The sequence below is a fragment of the Lissotriton helveticus genome, chromosome 6 (assembly GCF_964261635.1).
Source record: "Lissotriton helveticus chromosome 6, aLisHel1.1, whole genome shotgun sequence".
NCBI lineage: Eukaryota > Metazoa > Chordata > Amphibia > Caudata > Salamandridae > Lissotriton > Lissotriton helveticus.
The window spans coordinates 238,849,945-238,863,345 of record NC_136067.1 but is presented as its reverse complement, the minus strand read 5'-3'; the positions used below and the strand labels follow the sequence as shown (position 1 = coordinate 238,863,345).

Here is a 13,401-nt window from a genome sequence, read left to right as displayed (position 1 = left end):
TCCCCGCTTTGCCGGCACACAGACTCAGCGGCAAACTGCCAACAGGTTTAGACTCATGACATTCAGCTCACGGGCAATATGCTAACACATATCATTTTACGCTTCAAACAATATCACTTTATTGGCAGGGAGATCACCACGAGCTTCCAGACACCACTTGGAGCCCACTTAGTCTCTCTTCAGTGACTATGAAGCTTGCCCAACGCGCAGTATTGGCTCCATTTTAATCTTTCATTCACAAGAGGCATATAATTAAAACTTGTATCTCATGGGCACAATACTTATACATATTAACACCATCTGATAAACAATCCATTCAACACAAACTGTATTGAGATGAAGCCAACAATGCGCTGCCTGAAGCCTATGCCGTCGTTCTTCAATGCCCTTGCAATGAGGACGCTACTCACAGAGTCACCTGATCGCAACGATTGACTGCACATGGCGAACTGATACGGTATTTAAACTGCCACCCGGCTACCTGTCCATATCAACGGAATCCTGGTAGCAGGTCGCAGTAGGTATGGATTGAGAACTCGAGATCTTGACGAAGTAAGTGGGTCTTGGGGAGGGAGTCTTGTTTTCCCAATTGGTTGATATTGTCGACAGGCTGTTTGGGAACTTCGCTGTAAAACTTTGATGTTTCTCTTCCTTCACTAACTCAGAGTGTGACTACAGATCCGGCCCCCTCACGGGATTCATGATGCTCACTCTAAAAGTATCAGTGTAAGCATTCTTCTCCTCTGCACCTTTTTACCTGTTCACTCATATCATGAGTAGATTGAAGACCTGACACTTTTTACCTAAAGCACAGTAGCCCATGAAATTACATTATTAATAACCAGTCACCTTTTTTTTTACCAGAGTCACTATCCGTTTCAGTACCGCTCATTAGCCCACATAGTGTACAGACACAATGTTCTAGTCACAATTCCATATGAAACAGAGAAGCTAGCACCTTAAATGTTTATGTCTGTGTGTGTTTTTCATCTGTCTCTTTTTTCCAACAGGAATTGAGAAACTTTTTTTTTCAATAAAAATAAAAAAAATAAAAAAGGAATTGAGCAACTTGAGGAACACCTCCTCTCGCAGTTCAAGCACCTTAGCTCGTGCTACACATACTCTTCTAAACAATACTACACTTGACCACCACTAACCTTTCTACGCACATTGGTCCTGACTAAGGAACCTGGCTGAAACATGTAGACTTCACAGGATATTGGTGACCTAACCTAACCTCCACACATATCCGCCGTTCTGTTTTGAATACTGCCAAAGGCCCATTATTACATTTCCATAACTTTCTGGGACCCATTGGACAGTTTTTAACCTGTGCTCATTCACTTCACTGCACTCTCACTGTACAAAACCAGCTCAGATGTAATTAGGTGTTGAAGCACACTTGAGGTGCTCTCGGCGCCTTGGGTGGGACCTGATGATGAAGCATGCCACCCAATAGGTTGGTGGGTGAGGGTCTTCATAAAAAACAAATGTGTTTTCTTCATAAAAAACTAAAGATTTTCTCTCCCAGACCTGGATATTAGGCTTCCACCCAAAAGCTAGTTCTCTTTGATATTTACTTACAGTTAAAGGGGAAGCGAACTAGTCCATATATTTACTCCCTCTCTTGTTTGATTATACTACGACCCCTTGACAAATCCAACGGGCCTGTCTTATATTTTAATGGGACCCCTTTACAAAGCCCACAAGCCTGCTTTATTTAAAGTAATACAATCCTATATTTTGTTTTTCCTATCCAGTGTTGGTGGGGGGGGATACTGATATTTGGGAGTGAGGGGGTCATAATCCAGTAGGTAGAAAATGTGATTTATGAATGTCAGCAAGATAATTCCATCTGCAGGATGCATATATTTGTAAATTAACGCATATTTTTTAGTAGTGTCTGTAATAATTGTACTTTTTCATTTTCAAAGAAAAGCATTGACTTAACAATTACTTATTGAGGGTTAATATTGTGTGCCAATGAATAGTGATAACTAGCCCACACCACCCCACTGGGTAGTCCTTGGCTGCTCTGCTTCGCTTGCCTAGGATATTCAAGTGCTACAATGAGGTTCTTGGTCCCCAGTGAGGAGAAAATGATGGACCTATTACTTGTTCAGGCCTCAAATCCTGCATAGTAATAACCCAATTTCTTACAGATAAGAGATGGAGGAAGCAATCAAAATCCCTCTTGAAAATAGGAAGCACAAGCAGCCACATACGTTCCAGTCCAAAAGCTAGAAACCTAATGAATACTTAAGGCATCATCTAAGAGATCATGTTTTCAACCCAGGGACTCAAAATATGCTCCAAGATTTGCCAGAGTTTATAGAATAATTAGCTTTGCTGACTATGCAAGGTCACAGGGTTCTTTGGAGGTGGTTGGGGGAATATTGTGCTTATTCCCCAAGAAATGCCAGAAGGAGGTCAAAAACAGTTGGGTAAATCAAGTGGTTTCTCAGGACTATTTTTAGAGTTTCTGAGCCATCCCCAGGAAAATAGATTTTTGTTACTCCTTTTCCAAAGACCAAAGAGAAGAGACATACTCCACACCAGAACGTGTTAATCCCAATGCAGAATAATACAACTATTCTGGCCCAGGAGCTGAAACAAGGAAAGAGATTTTCTCGGTTATGCTGAAAAATTAGTCTGTAGAGTACTGTGTCTTGCCCTGCAAAAGAATTGGTTTCTCCACGAGAGATACTCAGATTTATTGTATCTACTGGTTGGTTCCCAGTCCTGAGGACACTTAATCATGAATCTACAAGAGTTAGGGGCCGATTCCGATCCTGGAAAAACGCTGTACAAATCGTGGTATGGAGCGTTTTCCCCATACAACTCGTACTTGTATGGAGGCCCCTACAACCTAGGAAGTACGATCCGTACAAATAGATGCACTTCATTCAAATTGTAAAAAAGACCATACAACTCGTATATACAAGCGATTCCGATTCGGATTGCTCTGTACACGACGTTCCCGTGTATTCCCGGCAGCAGTTTACAACCCGGCAAGTACGATTCGTACAAACGGCACTTCATACAGCTCTTTTTTTACAAGAGCCAAAAAGTGCCGTAAAAACCTTGTACGCCCCGAAAACAGTACGAGACAGACCCCCTCATGTACGCGTCGTACACCCCATGAATACAGGGGTACGGTGCGTATGTACGGTGCAAACGGTTGGCACGGAAAGTGGGGTACGGTGCATACATACGCGATGAAGGGGTACTGGTCGTGTACGCACCGTACAAGCACCGTACCCCAAAATCGCGTACGTACGCACCGTACCCCAAAATCGTGTATGTACGCACCGTACCCCAAAATCGCGTACCTACGCACCGTACCCCAAAAACGCAATTTTGGGGTTCTGTGCGTTCATACGTGATTTTGGGGTACGGTGCGTACATACGCGATTTTAGGGTACGGTGCTTGTACGGTGCGTACACGACCAGTACCCCAAAATTGCGTATGTACACACCGTACCCCAAAAATCGCATACGTACTTTGCGTACATGCGCGATGTTGGGGTACCCACCATACACACGCCTCGCATGTGGGGGGACCCCTGTATGCCTCATACCCCTATACGACCCGTACCCCGGTATGAGTCGTACCCCCAGAACGAGTCCTACCAGGGTACGAGGCGTATAGGGGTTCACTTCGTTCCCCGGTACGAGTCATTCCCCTTATACAGGCCATTTTCCATACAAATCGTATGCTGACAACCCGGTACGAATCGCACTTGACGGGTTGGACTGCCTTTTTACAAATTGTATGGTCTTTTTTACAAGTCCGTGTCGTACAGCTTTTCCCGATCCGATTTGTAAGGATCGGGCCGATCTGTATGTATTTTTCCCGTACGAATCGTACTACACGGGTTGGAAGGGACTTTTACAATTTGTATGGAAAAAAATACAAATCCTATTTGTATGGAAAATAAAAATCCAGGATCAGAATCGGCCCCTTAGTGTCAATATTAAAGCAAGCTGGACATCTTCTAAATGAATTACTGACAGAATGTCGACTCAAACAATATCGACCTACAGAAATATCGACCCTGGAATATCGAAGGTAAGTATATCGACATCCTATCGACAACAAAGTAAGTACAAAAATATCGAAATTAAAATATCGATGTTAACAATATCGTAATTAAAATATCGTTTTTTTCAGTTAAAAATAAATGTGTAAAATAAAGAAAATAATACTCGTAAATAAAAAAACATAGTTAAACATTTAGTAATGTTTAAAATTAATAAATGATACATATATATTAATAAAACATTATTTAAACATACATAAAAATATATAATATAAACTTACTTTATAATAACTTTTAATAATTATTTTATTTACTTATAAATTATTTATAAATACTATAAATTACAAATACATCTACACACATAAAATAATCACATAAATTAAAAGTAAATAATTATTTAATAAATTAAAATAATTAAATATACCTTCAAAATATTTAAAATTAATGTAATACTACATTATCTAAAATAATACAAAACATATTAAATAAATACAACTACTATTTAAAGTCCCAAAAAAACGACAGTCATTAAAATATTGAATAGCGTAGCAAGTAAAATTACTATTCCCACTTCAAAAAATGCAACAGTAGGGAAAGCGTTGAATAGCATAGGGGTAAAAATTACTCTTCCAACTCCAGAGTGTGCAACAGTAGGGAAAGCGTTGGATAACGCATGGGTAAAAATTACTATTCCCACTCCAGTGAGTGGAACAGTAGGGAAAGTGTTTGATAGCGCAGGGGTAAAAATTACTATTCCAGCTCCAGAGAGTGCAACAATAGAGAAAGCGTTGGATAGCGGATGGGTAAAAATTACGATTCAAACTCCAGAGTGTGAAACAGTAGTAAAAGTGTTGGATAGCATAGGGGTAAACATTACTATTTCCACTCCAAAGAGTGCAACAGTAGGGAAAGCGTTGGATAGCGGGTGGGTAAAAATTACTATTCCAAATCTAGTGAGTGCAACAGTTGAGAAAGCTTTGGATAGCGTAGGGGTAAAAATTACTATTCCCACTCCAAAGAGTGCAACAGTAGGGAAAGCGTTGGATAGCGTGAAGGTAAAAATTACTATTCCCACTCTAGAGAGTGCAACAGTAGGGAAAACGTTGGATAGCGTAGGGGTAAAAATTACTATTCCCACTTCAGTGAGTGCAACAGTAGGGAAAGCGTTGGATAGCGGGTGGGTGAAAATTACTATTCTAAACCCAGAGAGTAAAACAGTAGGGAAAACGTTGAATAGCGTAGGGGTAAAAATTACTATTCCCACTCCAGAGAGTGCAACAGTAGGGAAAGCGTTGGATAGCATAGAAATTAAATATAACATACTTATAAATAATGTTTGTATTTAAAATCATTAACAAATTAAATTTGAAATAAATCAAAATCATTTACAAATACCCATTAATGATTATTAGAAACATAATTACAATTGAATAATTTATTAACAATAATTTAACAATAAATACCAATAAATATTAATTAATTAATATTAGTTACCAAATAATAAATATTGAACAATGAAATATTTTTCAAAATAAAAAACATCTTTATTATTAAAAAGTGTTTAGCAATTAACAAACTTTAAACAATAACATTATTTTTCACACCAAAAAATACTTTTTATAAATCATTAATTACCAATTATTACAAATTAATTTCCAATTAAAATAAATTACTCACCAATTAAAAAAATGTATTACCAATTACAAACATTAATTACCAATTTAAAAAAATAATGATCAATTACAAACATTAATGACCAATTACAGACATTAGTTATCAAATAAAAAAATTAATTACCAATTACAAAAATTAATTACCAATTAAAAAAATTAACAATTAAAATATTTCATTGCCAATTAATAATTAATTAAAAATTAATTATCAATACCAATAAATTAAAATTAATGATTACTTAATTACAATTAAAAAACTTCCCACCCATTTCCCCTATAAACCCACTACCCGCTACAAAACTTAAATGCAAAAATTATTTAAAATTATTTTGTAATTCCTAAAAAATTATAATTAATTTAATATATTTAAATTACTTCCCACCCTATTCCCCTATAAACCCACAACCCGCTCCAGTACTAAAACATAAAATTAACTTATAATTATTATTATTAATATATAAAAATAGTACACATGTGATTTAAAACAAGTAAAATACTTAACGAAAAATATATAACACATACATATTAAATACATAATAAAATACATAACAGTAATACAACTATCGTTATTAGTAACATCGAAATTAGTAACATCGATATATTTGATATCGATATTACTGACTTCGATATTACTTACATCGATATTAAAAATTCGATATTACTTACCTTAGCGTCGATATTCTGTCCAATGATATTCTTGACCTCGATATTCTTTACCTTCGATATTTCAGTCTCGATATTTCTGTAGGTTGATATTACAAACTCGATATTTTGACTGTGTACCCTTCTAAACAATGAGAAGCCAATTCAGGACCCATACCAGAGGCTAATATACATAGATGCTTGGTTGTGGTCAGTGTGGGATTAGTTTGTCTGCCTCAGGAGACGAAGTTTGTTACAAAAAAATGCTTAATGCAAGAGATGTATCATAAGCTGTTTGGTATATTTGATTTTATGTTTGTTAAATAAATGTTTAGCATGATTTCTGCGTTGCGTTGATGTAATTGAAAAACATGAGGAATGCCGATAAGGATGGTAATTTCTTGTTTTGCATTAATGTAACACTCTACAAGTTGTCACTTGGCACTTTCCCTGAGCATGCACTGTGCATTTCTATAATTTTTATATATTTGTCAATAATCCTCATTGAGATGAATATCAATTCTAGGTTGTAATAGTGATTGTGTTTTACCCAATTTTGGCATTGCAAACTCTGACTTGATCAAAATTAGGCCTTCTAAAACATTATGAGTAGTGTTCAGCCTAAATTAGCTTGAGTTATTGTTTGGTTGGATTGGGGAGTGTAGGAAACTTCTCACCCTATAATATTCTCTGACACAGATCTGGGTATTCATTTATGCTATCTCAGTCCCTAGCAAGGTCATTCAGGGAGCCATCTTTATCCTAGATTAAATTTGAGAGTAATTGAGGTCCAACCATCTTTCTGTTCATGAATTATTTTACATTTACTGTGGTTACACTCTATATATCAACCCGTATGCTATGTGTTGTATTTGAATTGCTTTGGCTTTTTTCAATATTTTGCAAGATCCTGCTCAAGAATAGGACGCTGCTCCAATCCTTGTTCAGGGCCTTAGTTATAAATGATTTATATATGTTTTATATGTCATCTTGAAGGTCCCTAATATATACATGTGTTGTAAACTGTTGAGAATAACTTTTGATAAACTTATATTTTAATTTAACAAAATGACTAACCCTCCCCTCACATCTCTTCCCTCAAATCTACAGCTCCCATCACGTACCAACTTAGAATCTTGGAAACGTTTACAGCAGACCTAAATGATAAAACATCAGCCAAATACATCTCTTATAAAACAACGTTTGAGACGCAAGTATGTTTTCTTTGTTAATTTTCATTTTTACATTGAAACCTCTGTTATTGTCTATCCAACAGAATATTGTTGGTCTAATTGTCTTTTTGTCAATAGGAACATTTTGGAAAACAAACATTGGCAATGCCAATATGTCTTGCTAATGAATGGAAGTTTCTCTTCAGTCATTGATAGGTTTAGGCACTCAATAAGTCATCATACATGCAGTCTGTCACTCATACTTGCACTCATGTTTCCATTCATCCTCCCACCATTTATTCTTCCATTCACCCACTTATCCACCCACAACCGCTAAAACATAAACACAGACTCCACAACATATGCAAGGTAAATTAAAAGAATAAAAATGCAGATACCCTCCATGCAACCAACATGGAGGGTATTTGCATGCAGAAACACATTAAATTAGACTTAGCAGCTAGTGGTCTCCCAGCCTTACAGAAGATGTTATCTACATAAGCATTTTCATCTTCTACAGACAATCCTTTTTGTTTGACAAATTTGTATTCAAATGACAACATGCATTGGCAAAGGCAATAGGTCTCGGCTTAAAAATGCAGCACTGCTTTTTTTCAAATGCCTGTGAATGCATGGCAAAACCATTTGGCCTTTCTTTACAGTAAGCTGATGGGTGGGGCAAATGTGCATGAATAGCAGAAACTGTCTCGGATGGATAATAGGATCACGAAGAGCCCAGGGACTGTCAACGGTGCCACATTAAGATACACGGGAAAAAGATGGAGAGGGTAAATGGAGACTTTCTATAGAGATCAGATAGGCATATGCAGATAGAACAGCAGGGCAGAGAAAGTGAAAGACCAGCTAGTGGAATGTTTTTTGGCTTGGGGAAAACACCTGGAAGCAGCTAGATGTGAGAAAGAGATGAGGTGTAGAGGGTAACGCTAGGGAGTTTTATAGAGAGGGATTCAGAGAAAATATGTATGGGTGCATGAGGAAGACATGAATAAGGCTAAGGTTCAGAGCAAACAGCTGGAGCAAGAAATGTGGAGGAAAGCGGGATTAGAAAAAATAGAAAGAAAGGGATGTGCATTCAGAAAAGTTGGAAAGAGAGAACGACTGCAAGAAAATGATTGGAGGTTAACACAGAAAGAGAATTTAAGAGTCTTAAAATGCTCACATTGTAATTAAGACTGCTCGGGAAACAAGGGTCACTGGTGAGCCATTCCTGTCTTTATGGAATAGCATGTACTATTGTTTACAGCTCTGATGATTTCTAGGAAGTTGTTTGCCTGTGCTGTTAATTCAATTTACCACCAAGAAACCATATGTTTAGAATGTCTGGTGCAGGTCATTTGTAATTATGTATATTAAACATTGGTGTGATTTTTCCCTGGGCCGGGTGAAGATAGAATTCATCATACTGAATCATTATCTGCAATAAATTGATTCAATGTGGTGCCCTATTGGACCTACAAAGTATGCAGCAGAATATGGATCTTGATGCAACGTTAAAAAATGTATAATTATGTGGACATCATTGCTTAATCCCAGTGACCCTGCTTATATCTAAGCTATCCAACATGATATGAATGCCATTGGAAGAACCGGTAGTGTTCTCCAAATTTAATTTCAAGCCCTTCTACGCAGGAGGTGGTACTTTACAAGGAAGTTTATTGATAGGAGAAAACCTCCCATGCCTTCTTGCCATTAAAGTCTAACCCCTGAGAATACGGATATTAGTACTTGTTGAAATGTGCTGCCTTCGTAAAGCGAAAGTCACCGTGGGGTGGGGAATGTAAGGAAAGAGCTATCATTTGTAAAAAAAGTTATTAAAAAGACTAGGATTGTAAAGGGGCAGGGGAAGCAATTCATTATGTAGGAGGCGTGGTGGAAAGGGAAAATTAAGGAGAAGCAGCACACGGAAATGAGCTGGAAATACATTGCATGCACTCCCAGAGGGAATGCTGAAAATCAAATAAAAAGTTAGTTCTCTGAAGGCAAGGCAAGGTCATCAGTTGAAGGTTAAATGTCAACCAGTCAGAACACTGCGAGACCTAGATACTCCTTGATTGATTAACCACCGGTTTAAGGAGGAAAGCTATTGAATCATGAGCAGGGAAGTGAGACAGACAACAAACTCATCCAATGATGGGCAATAACCTGGACCGAAGGACGTGCTATGTAAATTGGAAACATTAGGTCTGGCAACAAAAGCTAAAGATGTTTCTAGGTGAGACCCACAAATGAGGTCTGGGGTTGTTGAGTGACAAGATTTTAGAAATCGTCAACAATTACAATAAAAACAAATTAAACCATTCTAGCTGATTAAGAGAAACCCTCGAGTGCTTTTTAGCAAGCATGTGCCCTTAAAACAGCTGAAGAAGTCTTTTTTAAATAATTATTGAACATCACAGGAAATATTAATCCTTATTGGTGCAAAGAAGACATTCTATTGGCTTTTAATTACTGCAACCTGAAGTCATAGGGCCTGAATAAGAGTTTACCTGACGGGATTTCTCTGTCACAAACATGAAGGACATCCCTTCTGCAGTATTACAATTCCTTTTTATCCTGTGGAACTTGTAATATGGCCGACGGGATATCAGCCATGTTTGTGATGGATTATTCCATCCGCCAAACTCGTAATCAGGCTCATGGTTTAAAAGCACAGGGACAGCTAAAAAACATATGGGTGAAGTGGGTGAACAAAAAATATTGGCAAATGTTAATTAGGCCCGCCCGCTAATTGCCTGCCCACGCTTTCAACAGCTACACAGGGCATAGTAGCAACACGGCGCCTCACATTAAAAATAAGAAAATAATATACGGGCTAATGCTATCCTGCACCCTGTTATTTACCTACTAATATATAATGTAAACTGCTGTCCCGTCAACCAAACACCTCCTACCACTTCCAAACCTAAATATAATAACAACATCCTGGCATGTCCCAAACACCAAATCACCTTATGTGCTTTCCATTCACAGAATCAGATATCTGCTCACACAATAGGGGAGAACCGGTGATGCACAGACAGTATCTCCGTTAAAAACTCTTGTCAGTGTGACATGTTTTCACATGTTAGTGCAGGTCTGAAGAAATGTGTGCTGACAGGGTAATATGATAGTGGGGACAAGCACTCTATGACCCACTGACAGGCACTAAGACAAACATGCACTGCTTCCAGCCTCAGCAGCAGGCATCTCAATTGTAAACCATTATAAATACCCATTAGCAAACTGAGGTCACACAGAAAGTTGAGTCTATATGCAGTTGTTGCTCAGAAATCGATCTGTGTTTTTCCTGTAAAGCTAGGGACATCAATATAGGGCCCAATATGGACCTGTTTTGAAGGCAGGTTTTAATTATTGCCATGAATGAGACCAAGAGGGAGCCGCCAAACATAACGCCCTGAGAGACCATGCAAGGCTGTTTGACATGCCAGAAGAGAATGTATCTCCAGATGACATAACAAAACTGGGAAACAGCTTAGAAGTCTGAATATGTGCACTAGATCCGCTCAGTAAGAGTCACACAACAAATATATTGAATTATAGATGGGTTACAGTGGATAACAGGGATGTTTTCCACCAAGAGGTTCTGAGTGACATCAAATAGATGATGGCATAGGATCCATTACGGCCAATGCAAGCTTCATACTTACATTATCGGTCTGTTGAGGGTCAATGCCCGCATGTATGGATGAGTGATTCGTACACCGTTAACCACATCTCGATTCATGGGGGTTCCTCAGACTGTCATTATGTTTGGGATTTGAACACTGTTCTTCATAATCCACCTCCTAATCGAGAGGGTTCACAAACTTGTAACAATTTATGAGACTTCATCTTTGAGGTTAATTCAACCTTTCCTCAAGCGTTATTGGTCTAGCATGCTGAGGATGATTAAAAAATGGATTCTCACACCACTGGATTATTTTGGTGACTTCTTTCCAGATCACCCTGGAGAAACATACCAACCCCACGGTCTAACAACACTGGTGGCCACTTAACGTAGTTGCTTGCCTACACCTGATGCGAGCCCGAGGATGTATCCCCATGCTTATTATCACACACATCCTGTATTGTAAGATGTTGCCACAATCTATTGGTGTCTCCTACATTATTCCTTCCTGATGATGACACGTATCTAAATAATTTCGTATTGTGGGTCGAAACATTGACAATTTCAACAGGAGACTGTTTTTCAAATTTGATTGAGAATTTCAACACTCTTTTCTTGAGTATTGTTTCTTACATCATAATGTCCTTATCAGTCCCATGTATATATCATGTATAGCAGTTGCGCACTACTTATTTATTTCATCACTCTAATTGCGCCTTGTATAAGATTGATAATGAAAATTGTTCAACTAAGCCCTTGTTTTGAAACAGGATTCCTTGTGAAGAATGAAAATAAATACACACATCACATAATAAACCTTACAAGTAGAAGGTTTCCTGTAACTATTGCCATGGAAGTCAAGGGCCACACTTCCTCCATAGGGACCATTTGCATTGATAATAATTGTCCTACCCAGGATATTGGTTTACCCCCTTTTTGTTTAAAAACATATCAAAAAGATGACGATTGCAAATCTCAAGCTGTGTATGATGTCACTCGCAACCCGAGGGGAAAACCATCTCCGTTATTCGCTGTGATTTTATTATGTTTGACTTCAATGTCATCTGATCATGCTTTTAACTGCTACACAGGGTCAGTGGGGTACTGGGGAAAGCCATACACAATACAACCTCTCCATCCCAGGTGTGAAATGGTACCAGGCCACCTTGTGTGCCTTTCGTCCCCCCTCTACTCTCAACCAAAGCTGAGCTCTCTCCTCTGTATCAGAGCAGACATCCCTGTCAGAGCAGTCTAGCATTTCTTAAGACGTAGCAGCATTAGGAGACCACTATTATTCCACCATATTGTTACATCATAGCAGTAAATAACCTGATTTTGAATCTGGTATTCACAACAGTGGTACTCTTTTAGAGTCGTAATTATCAGGAAAAATAAACAGCTTTATATAAAGGGATTGCTTTGTATTCTGTATGGACTTATGTTGTTGGTACAGGCTGATTGTACCATTATTAGCATTACTCTCAAGTTTCCTTCAGCTCCACTACATACTCTTGCATGCCTCCCTTCATTTAACAATATCTTCAGTGTCAGACATTCTTTATTTTGCATTGTTTGCTATTATTCAGAAATTGTTTTTATGCTTATCTGCCATAGTGGACTGGCTGGTTAACGCAGCCAGAGGCATGCGTAATGAATGTCAGTCCTATTTGCCCTTCTCTTTGCTACATCATTTTAATTCCACCATCGTGGCCCATAAAACTGCAAGATAACTTAATTGTGCACCAACAGATGAGCTCACATTCCTCAAAGAACTAGCTCAAGGCAGAACAGTTTACCTCCCAAACCTGCATGTTCATGATTGGTACTTCTGATTCAAAGAATATTAGCCTTTTCTGAACCAGAGAGCTGACTTGAGCTCAAGAATCACTCTACTGTATAGACAAAGATGCAGAATAAAAACAACAATTTAGAATAGACTGCCATGCGGATCCACCATGAAATACTTAGAACTCTGCAAAAAAAGAGAGACCTGCACAATATTAAGTATATAGCAATTTTGTCATGCATTTACATAAAAGTGAGTATAACCATTTAATCATTGATAGGCAGGACTTGCTTACCTCATTTCATTCAGGCTATACTATTGTCTGGAAATCCAAGCCATTTTCAAGATCTGGTGATGTTTCAAACAATCAATCAATCTCCTCTGCTCTAAAACAATTTGTTAGAATGTCTAACTGTTATTTCCTTCTGCCTAGGTGTATACAGGCTGCAAGGTACAG

General features: G+C 38.0%; 1 protein-coding gene across 3 annotated transcripts in view; it reads left to right on the top strand.

The window, feature by feature from the left end:
• The window catches only part of LOC144762473 (adhesion G protein-coupled receptor F5-like), a 1,325,307-nt gene that overhangs the window by 624,200 nt on the left and 687,706 nt on the right, over window positions 1–13,401 (top strand). For all 3 annotated transcript variants that reach the window (XM_078647685.1, XM_078647687.1, XM_078647686.1), the window contains one exon: window positions 7,469–7,572. In XM_078647685.1, coding sequence (XP_078503811.1) covers window positions 7,469–7,572 — 104 coding nt within the window. The remainder of the gene's footprint in view (window positions 1–7,468; window positions 7,573–13,401) is intronic.